This window comes from Halichoeres trimaculatus, unplaced genomic scaffold (assembly GCF_033239565.1).
Source record: "Halichoeres trimaculatus isolate MK-OKI-2021-1 unplaced genomic scaffold, fHalTri1.1 fHalTri1_scaffold_16, whole genome shotgun sequence".
Taxonomy (NCBI): domain Eukaryota; kingdom Metazoa; phylum Chordata; class Actinopteri; order Labriformes; family Labridae; genus Halichoeres; species Halichoeres trimaculatus.
In genome coordinates, this window is record NW_027437194.1 from 28,296,690 (window position 1) to 28,305,717 (window position 9,028).

The 9,028-nt window shown below is 39.6% G+C and overlaps 1 protein-coding gene across 1 annotated transcript; it reads left to right on the plus strand.

Moving 5' to 3' along the window:
- Positions 1-1,146: 1,146 nt before the first annotated feature.
- Positions 1,147-6,668, plus strand: paqr3b (progestin and adipoQ receptor family member IIIb). Its single transcript, XM_074690891.1, has 7 exons — positions 1,147-1,298; positions 1,651-1,894; positions 2,209-2,371; positions 3,093-3,248; positions 4,982-5,179; positions 5,414-5,504; positions 6,165-6,668. The coding sequence occupies exons 2-7, from the start codon at positions 1,698-1,700 to the stop codon at positions 6,314-6,316; spliced, it is 957 nt and encodes a 318-aa protein (XP_074546992.1). The 5' UTR covers positions 1,147-1,298; positions 1,651-1,697; the 3' UTR covers positions 6,317-6,668.
- Positions 6,669-9,028: the final 2,360 nt, after the last annotated feature.

Sequence of the window (9,028 nt, forward strand, 5' to 3'; positions counted from 1 at the left end):
ATATATATATATATATATATATATATATATATATATATATATATATATATATATATATGGAGCCTTTCTCAACACTGTGATAACACAATAAATCTGTTCCTCACCAAGAGATGACGCCTGTCACAAAACTAATGTCGCCAACTAATGCAAGTCATAAATCTTTTTTTTTTCTTTTTTTTTTTTTTTTTTTCTTTTTTGTGGTGGTGTGTTATTAAAGACTTAATGGTTGTGTTTGTATGGCTGTGGCTTCTTAACTAAGTTTATTTCTTTTCTTTTTTTTTCAGCTTTTCGGGGTGAGGTCATGACAATGAAAACCCAAACTGATTACATACCAAAGTCATTGAGTCATTGTGTAAGAAGCAGTTTGGCCACAGGGCCTAATTTAATCGAGTAGTAGTAGTGAAAGGGAGATGGACCATCTTCATCTTCAAAACATCTATTCTAAGGAAAGACTCACTATCGAACTGAAAAAATACAAGTAGTTCTACAGTTCTACACTTTTATTTAGACGCTTGTCTAAAGTGTGTGCAACAAGAATTTAGACAGGATAAAACATCTAAGTCAATGTGAAAAAAGTACAAGTTATTTGTTTTATGTATGCAGGGGCTGCCATAAGTGCAACTGGAACTTTTATTTATTTGTTTATTTATTTATTTATTTATTTTTTCCCCTGTTTGGAATCGTAGCCACAATTAATTGCTGCAACAATATTCAACCTTCAACAACATTCAATATTCAGTGCTAAACATTGACAAAGAGCTGAGTCTGAGACCTTCTGACTCATTCTACTCCTGAGGACAAAGAGAAGAAGGCTCAGATTAAGGGCCTACATGTTGCCATACTGCCACTATAATGGCAGTCTTGCACAGAAAACTTTTTTGAAACAAGCAGCGATGAAAAAAAAACACAGCTGCATGATCATGTCATATAATAACCCTCCCGACTCCACCTTCTTGAAATAAAAATGACTGTATAAAAATGAAAACAGTGGTCGATTCAAAAGCCTGATACTTTGAAGTGGTTGAAACCAGTCAGCAAAATTGAAATTGTTATTGTTAGCCACAATTCTTGAATATGCTGCACTCCTCACAGTTGCCAGATGGTGGCAGCAATGTGCCGTTTGCGCATACTGCTTGTCATCAAAGAAGAAGACCGCCGGTGTTTATGATAGGTGTGCATTTGTTTTGTTTTGTTAGCTAAAAATGTGATTTAATTTGAACAGCGGACTTGCTCAATAGCCACCTGATAATGGCTGAATTACCCGGACCAGGACAGGAAAAGTCAGAGTGCGACTGATGGTGAGCTTTGATGTCCCGTTTCAATCTGAGAAGCTGTCAGAATTGTCAAGGTTAGCAGTCAGGTTAGCCAGCCACAAGCTTGCTAGCATGCTGACAAAAACATCAGTCAGCAGTTACGTGATGCCAGTATCTGTTGTTTCGAACTAGCCCACTCTAAAACTGAAAGACTCAAATATTATTTGGTGAAAATAAAGCCTTTGGAGCGTTTAGTTGTAAGTGGTAAAAGGCTTCGAGGGAAAGTAGGAGTCAGTAAACGTGAACACAACAGTGAGTTTTACTGGCTTTCGTCTCAACACCAACTGAAATGAACTCTCTGAACGCGTTCCCTTTTTTGCTGTCTCTCCAATCTCAGCCTTAACCATCCCCAGCTTGCTTTTCATCGGAGAAGCAGAGGACAAGATGCTGCTGAAGATGCCTCAGAAGCTGCTGAAGACTGCCCACCACATAGAGCTGGGCAGCTACCATCACTGGCCTGTTCTGGTACCACACAGGATCAGACTGTACACCTACGAACAAATCCCTCTCTTTCTAAAAGAAAACCCCTACATCACAGATGGTTACAGGGCTCACCTGCCCTCCAAGCTCTGTCTGAGGAGGTGAGTCATGCTGACATACTGTACTATCATAAAATAAACTATCAAGGTCAACAGTTTGGATGGAAGCATATGGGACTCAAATAGAGTTTAGGTTCTTGCAAATGTTGGAAAAATTCAGAAAAACAGACTAACATCATTTCCCTGACTATAGGAATATAATATAATCATCCACGCAGTACTTATCCATTAGGAGGATCGTACCTATTTGCTTAGTTAAATCCAGGTGGCGACTTGTTTTTGGCCTGGCAGTGTATCTACACATATATGTACCTGTTCACAAGTGTGACTTCTGTTCTTATTTTCTTGTGTTTCAGTATTTTTATTCTATCCAATGAGACTGTGAATATCTGGAGCCACCTTCTGGGTTTCTTGCTGTTCTTCTCTTTGGGGGTAAATGATCTCTCCACAGTACTACCAGCCTCTGGAGCTAATAGAGAGGACTATGTCATCTATGCTATTGGACTGTTCTGTTTCCAGGTAAGGCAGGATTTACAAGGTGAACACTGGGGAAGTGATGATGGAAAGAATGTAGGGCTCTTGGATAAATGACCATTATCAGCAAAGATTTTACTCATACTCTCTTGTGGGGTAGCATCCTATATGATATAATAAAACTTCAACAGGGGTTCCTGCAACTTTATCACTGATGACAGCTGTTTCTGAGAATGTGTTATTTAGATCATCATTAGCTCATTATGTGAACTGTATATCATTAATAATGCATGCAGTGTCCCAAATCTTGATTAAGTTGTATGTGGGTTCACATTTCCTGCAACAGGTGCAATTTGGTCACTTCTACCTAACAAGGTGTGTACACTGTGTGGGGATAGTCAGACTGAATAGACCTGTGACAGAGAAGGTAGTGCTGTGTATAGTTTTCTTGATTGCAGTTCATTGTTGAGACAGCGGTAGAATGTGTGTTAGCTGTGTGTCCTTTGTATTGTAGGTTTGTAGAATTTGTTTATGGGCCTTGTTTTTCCTAACCCAGCTCCTGTCCACAGACTATGATAATGAATATCTGCATAAGTATTGTCCATGGGCTTTTTGTGTAGCCAAGTACTTTTGAAGGTTTGCATAGGCACTTTGTTGATACATAATCTATTCCACAGTCAATGACATGTAAAAACAAAAAAATCCTAAGATAAATAAATGTCTGGCTTTGTTCAGTCTTTAATGGTACTGTGTTTGCTTTTCCCAGGTGTGCATGCTGTGTTCTGTGGGGTATCACCTGTTTGCGTGCCACCGATCAGAAAAGACCAGCCGTCGTTGGCTGGCATTGGACTATGCGGGCATCTCTGTTGGCATTCTGGGATGTTATGTGCCTGGGATATTCTACGCTTTCTACTGTAATGCTGTAAGTTATTAAAAAAAGAATTGACTGATTGAAAGTGTTTATTTTGGAATATGTAAAAGAAAAATTAAGCAAAAAAAAACTCAATCAGAAAGTTTGAACTCAGAAACTTTGCAATTTCGCAAACAATCAAAAATGATTCAAGAGTTTGTTTTGTTTTCATTTTGTTTCATATATATGTATGTGTAATTCATAAATTCATCTGTCACCTTTCACCCTGTGTTAATTTGTATTTAACAGGTCAATATTCTCCACAAGCAAAAAATAGCCTGCTGGCTTTTTTTCTGAAAACATTTCTACAACCAGTCTTTGAAGAATTTAACACTAGAACCTGGTGTGCTATAACTAACAAAAAAAAACTTTTACTATTTCATTATATACCTCTTTCATTAAACATTCAAGCATGCTATCAATTGCAGCAGACATCTTATCCAACACTTTAAATTTCAAACTATTATCCACATAGATGGCTTCTCCTCCTCCTGCCCTGTTTTGCTTATTGATGTATGCAAACTCAAAGCCATTTAACTTAAAGTGATACACCGGGATGGAACAAGTTGGGTCCTATCACAAGGTTTAGGGCAGAAATTACCCCTACAGCAGTGATTTTGTGCAGCAGAAGCCCAGAGCGCTCACACCAAACACCCCCTCCCTGCTCCTCTGCCGGTTTCCTCTGCACTCAGACGGGGACATATTTTACTTGACCAAAAACACAAATAAACGGACTCCCACTGAAAAAATCTGATATCAGTCTGCATTCACGCTTTATTTAGAGAATTTTCAGCGCGTTACTTTCACACAAAAACACAGCGAAATAAGGCTCTAGTTCTCATCGTGTCATAAAACGGCGCTACCTCCGCTGCAGAGCCACAGCTGGCTATGAGGCGCTTGCCGCTTAGTGTATCAGTCCATGCGCGCGGCGAGCCAGATATAAACAAACGCAGGTAGTCTGCCAGGATGAATTATGCAATAACAACATAAAGATGAGTAATTATGAGAGCGAGGACAACCTGCCGTTCACTTTGAATAAAGCGTGAATGCAGACCGATATCAGATTTTTTCAGTGGGAGTCCGTTTATTTGTGTTTTTGCTCAAGTAAAAAATGGCCCCGTCTGAGTGCAGAGGAAACTGGCTGACGAGCAGGGAGGGGGTGTTTGGTGTGAGCGCTCTGGGCTTCTACTGCACAAAAACACTGCTGTAGGGGTAATTTCTGCCCTAAACCTTGTGATAGGACCCAACTTGTTCCATCCTGGAGTATCACTTTAATGTCCTTTTTCAGCAAATTTGGGAGGTTGTAATTATGCTGAATGGCCTAGAGTTACAGTCCCATTTGAAACCATGTGGTACTGATGCCTGGTACCTGATAATTGGTATCAGTACTCAACAGCACCATTTTTTGGTACTTTTGTGCATTTATGTTGCAATGAATATTTATTTTTTAATAATTTTATCTCTAAAGTTTTTGAATTTAACACTTTTATTTCTTAATATATAAACTTGCATTGCTGTGTTCATGTCCAGCCTAAACATGGTACTGTTTGATTTTACATTAATCCGTACTCGGTATTACAGATGGAATTTGGCTGGTATCTATAAAAGTACCTAAATTAGTTCCCACCACCAAACACAAGAGCTACACTATTTCAAATTTTTTCTCACAATTTCATACAAAGACAGAAACAGTGGCTGTATTTCTAATAACTTGATTTCTGATTGGTTATTTTCCCATCTTGTAGTTTTGGCGCCAGGTCTACCTACTGACGGTGTTATCCCTGATACTGGCCGTCTTCTGTGCCCAGGTCCACCCTCGTTACCTCAGCAACGACTGGCGAAGAATCAGGATGACAATCTTCTGCTGTGTGGCAGGAATCAGCGTGATTCCTGCGTGCCATTGGGTCTGGCTAAATGGAGGATTGTCCACTGATGTTGTACAGGTCAGGAAATACAGAAGTAAAAGAAAAGAAGTAAAGTGACATCTTGTGTCCTCATTCTCACTTTTTCTGCGATAAAGAAGGAGGGTAAACGTTCCTCAGTGGCAATACTCTCGATGAAGCTTTTTATCTGTTCTGCTCTTGAAAAGTAAAAAAATATAAAAGCAGCTAGTATCATCTTTGAATACACGCATTATGCCCTGTTTATATTATGTTTGCTTGTTGTTCTCCATGCAGCTGTTCCTGCCGCGTGTCATTGTGATGTATCTGATAGCTGGATCTGCCTTTTTGTTCTACGTTACCAAGATCCCTGAGCGTTATTTTCCTGGTGAGTCCTTTTCTGTCAGTTTGTGTGGGATTTGTTTTGGGTTTAGATTTGTGTTCAGTGCACTTACATGAAGTTAACATACACTATTGACTTATGAGAGAAGTGCACAGATTTTTACAGGGTGTTGTCTTTAATCAAACTGCTGGTGTGAACACACTTAGGCACTCTCTCCTTCCCATGATGCACCCATCACTCTGGAACAGTGTAACTCTGGACCTTTCCATTGTACTTTTGCGATAATTTAGCAACGAAACCTTTTTTGATAGCTGAGACTTTGCTTCATGTGCACATGGCTTTATATATGTGAACATTATATATATAAAAAAAGCAGATCCTGTTTTAGCCAAATTCTTAAGAACCAGTGCTGACATGGCTGTTTGAGAAATGAGAGGCTACACACCACATTGGGTAGGCTCAAATGTTTAGTTATGGGTTAAAACATATCAACCTCTGCAGCCATTTTCCAATGGAGGACTCCTGTCTTATTTGCCTAGTTGAATCCATGTGGCTACTTTGTTTTTGAAATACTTGGTGTTATTCTGAATACAATAGAAAATGTTTTGTTTACTCATTCATGTATTTATTTAAAAGAAGCATTTTGTACAGGAACAATAAAAAAAGCTGTAGTTTTCTCTCCTCTCTTCTTCTCTCCTCTCCTAGGCCAGCTGAACTATCTGGGTGCCAGCCACCAGGTGTGGCACATTCTGGTGGTCCTGATGTTTTACTGGTGGCATCAAACTGCAGTACACATCATGCGCTTCAGGCACAGTCAAACCTGCCCAACCCTGACCAGCAGCAGCAGCAAGATGTAATCAACAAATATGGTAATAAAAAGGAAATCAGTTTCCGGCCAGAACATATCAGTGGAGATCAATTTATATCACTACTTTGATGGTGATATACATTTCTGCTACCTGAAGATCTTTAACCACAATGTTCTGATAGTTTTACAGAAGCTACTTTCCTCAGTGAGGGCTGCATTTACAGCCCTTACCCTGACCAGCTGTTAAAGACCAGTCACTTTCCATGGCTGGCTCTACAGCCAAGAGAGGCTGTAGAACATCTCAACACAAGCTGAACCAATGTCCACCAACAGTGCTCAGTATAATTGAGTGCACTCTTTTGGAAAGTAAGATTTTAATCAATATCTCAGTGAACACAAGGAAACTTTCCAAAATGTTGATAAAACAGAGTTTAATAGAAAACTTGTTCAACTCATAACATGGAGGTTAGGTAAATAATATAACTTGGTGAACTAAATATTCAGTTTTACTCAAACTAAGTGATGCAAAAATGACTTCACCCCACAGAAAAAACAGATATATCTGGTGTTTTAGATGACCTTCATGAAGGACAGGATTCTCCTCTTTAGGAGCCTGGATGCTTGATGGAGGGAGATGCTCTGCTGTCCCTTCAGAATTCACCACAGGTGTTGGATTGGGTTCAGATCAAGAGAAATACTGGGCTACTAGATCACCGTTCTTTTTTCCAGAAATGCAGCTGTGGCCTTGGACGTTTGTTAAACATCATTGTCGTGTTGAAAAAATACACACCAGCCAAGAGAACAAAGTGATGGTAGCATCTTCTATTTTAAAATACAGCAGTACATAAATTCATGACACCATCAGCAGCCCTGTGTAAGCACGGCACCGTGTTAGCCTGCAGACACCATGTATTTTTCTTTCCCAGTAGTTGTTACACTTTAGTATGGTGTCCGTCAAATTCTAAGCAGACTTTTTTTGTGCATGGTTTTCAGGATAGACCTTCTCTATGGACAGTACCCTTGCCTGCAGCTGTGTCGTGTCACAGAAAACTGTCACCCCAGTTTGGCTTTCTAGTTTTTTGGCTAAACTGTAAAGAATGAGAGACATGGAGATTCTCCTTCCCAATCAAAAGACGTCCGGTCCATGTGTTCAAAATCTCTGTAAGATGGTTGCTGTGCCATCTTTCTTGAATTTCTGAATCACTTTTATGACAGTGTTCTGACTTGAGTACAACAGATGTGTCTGCAGTCCATCTCCACTCTGTCATGGCCACGGATCAGATAGGTTTTTATTCAAGTAGATCTGTCACCTACACTGGATCCATTCTAATGCAGTCCTTCTGCGTGGCTGGTCCCTCATGTCCCAGGTAGCACAGCCTAGGGATGGGTACCTAATCAGGTACTTTTACAGGTACCGACCAAATTCTGTCAAAAGTACCGGGTACCGATTTACATAAAATCAAAAGGTACCATGTTTAGGTACCTAAACGCATCTTTGTGACTGCGAGGGAGTGGAAGAGTAGGTGATTTTCCATGCTGGACATGAACACAGCACTGCAGCATTATATATTGAAGAATAAATATGTTAAATTGAAAGAAAATCATACTTTATTATTAAACAAATTGATACTTTTTTACCACATAAACACACAAAAGTACCGAAAATTGGTACCATTGAGTACCGGTACCGATTGTCGGGTACCAGGCATCAGCACTGTATTGTTTCAAATGTGAAAGGTACCCATCCCTAACGCAGCCATCCTATTTTTGCTGGATGTGGAGCTGTGACGCATAAATTCAGTGGGAGGAGAATCAGGTGACCAGAAACTACCCCAAAAACCTAGTACCTTTCAGAATAAAACAAACTACGTCAAATCAGTTCGTATTTAGCAGACATAATGTGCAGGGCCAGACCAGGAGTCAACAGGTTTGAGGTTTTACAGCCCAACATGAGACTTATCAATGGAGCGGTAAGCGTGGGAACTCCTCAGTCTGTGACTCCAGCTGTCTGTCAGTCATGCAGTTTGCTGGACTGAACACACAGTTGGTGTGAGTTGACAAACGCAGTCAAGACAGAGCGGAGTCAGACTGCAGACGTATCCGGAGTATTTAAGGCGCAAGTAGACTCACCTGGGTTCAGTTCTTGTTATTTAGGACTTTGTAGTGAAAAACTTAGCTTAACTCCTGAGACTTTTGATGGGGTGTACTCATTTTTGCAACATGGTAATTATTTAATGAATTTATTAGAAAAAATTACACTGTGGTGTGGGAATTAAAACATTTTTTCTGCCATGGGCAGCCCACATTTTTGGGAGTATTTTGTAGTACAATGTTCCTTACATAACGTTCATTCTGAGAAGAAACTAAAGGTTTCCTGATAAATCTGTTGGGTGTTCTCCTTAATGCTAAGCACTGTATGCCAAGGGAGGAAGACCAAATAAAACCCTTCATGTTCAAAATACTGACTGTGAAATACAAAATACTGCACCATAACTACTCCGAACAATGCATGAAGAATGAGTTATTTGTTGAAACCAGCTAAAGTTTTTTGTGTAAGTGACTATCATGTTATGTAGAATACAGATGTATGTACAGAAGTATTAAGAAAATATCAGCAATGATTAGTTTGAAACAAGCATTATAGCCTTTTTGAACAATGACTTATTTGTTGCATCTATTTTGTTTCTTTATGTTCTTCAGTTCCTCTGAGCTCAAACATTTTTGATCTGAAGGTGTTGGAAAGCACAGAACAAATGACAGC

Excerpts from the sequence above, each read along its gene's own strand:
- paqr3b (XM_074690891.1), top strand. The coding sequence starts at position 1,698 with ATGCTGCTGAAGATGCCTCAGAAGCTGCTGAAGACTGCCCACCACATA. Across the intron at positions 3,249-4,981 it reads ACGCTTTCTACTGTAATGCT|TTTTGGCGCCAGGTCTACCT; the intron begins GTAAGTTATTAA and ends CCCATCTTGTAG. Across the intron at positions 5,180-5,413 it reads TGTCCACTGATGTTGTACAG|CTGTTCCTGCCGCGTGTCAT; the intron begins GTCAGGAAATAC and ends TTCTCCATGCAG.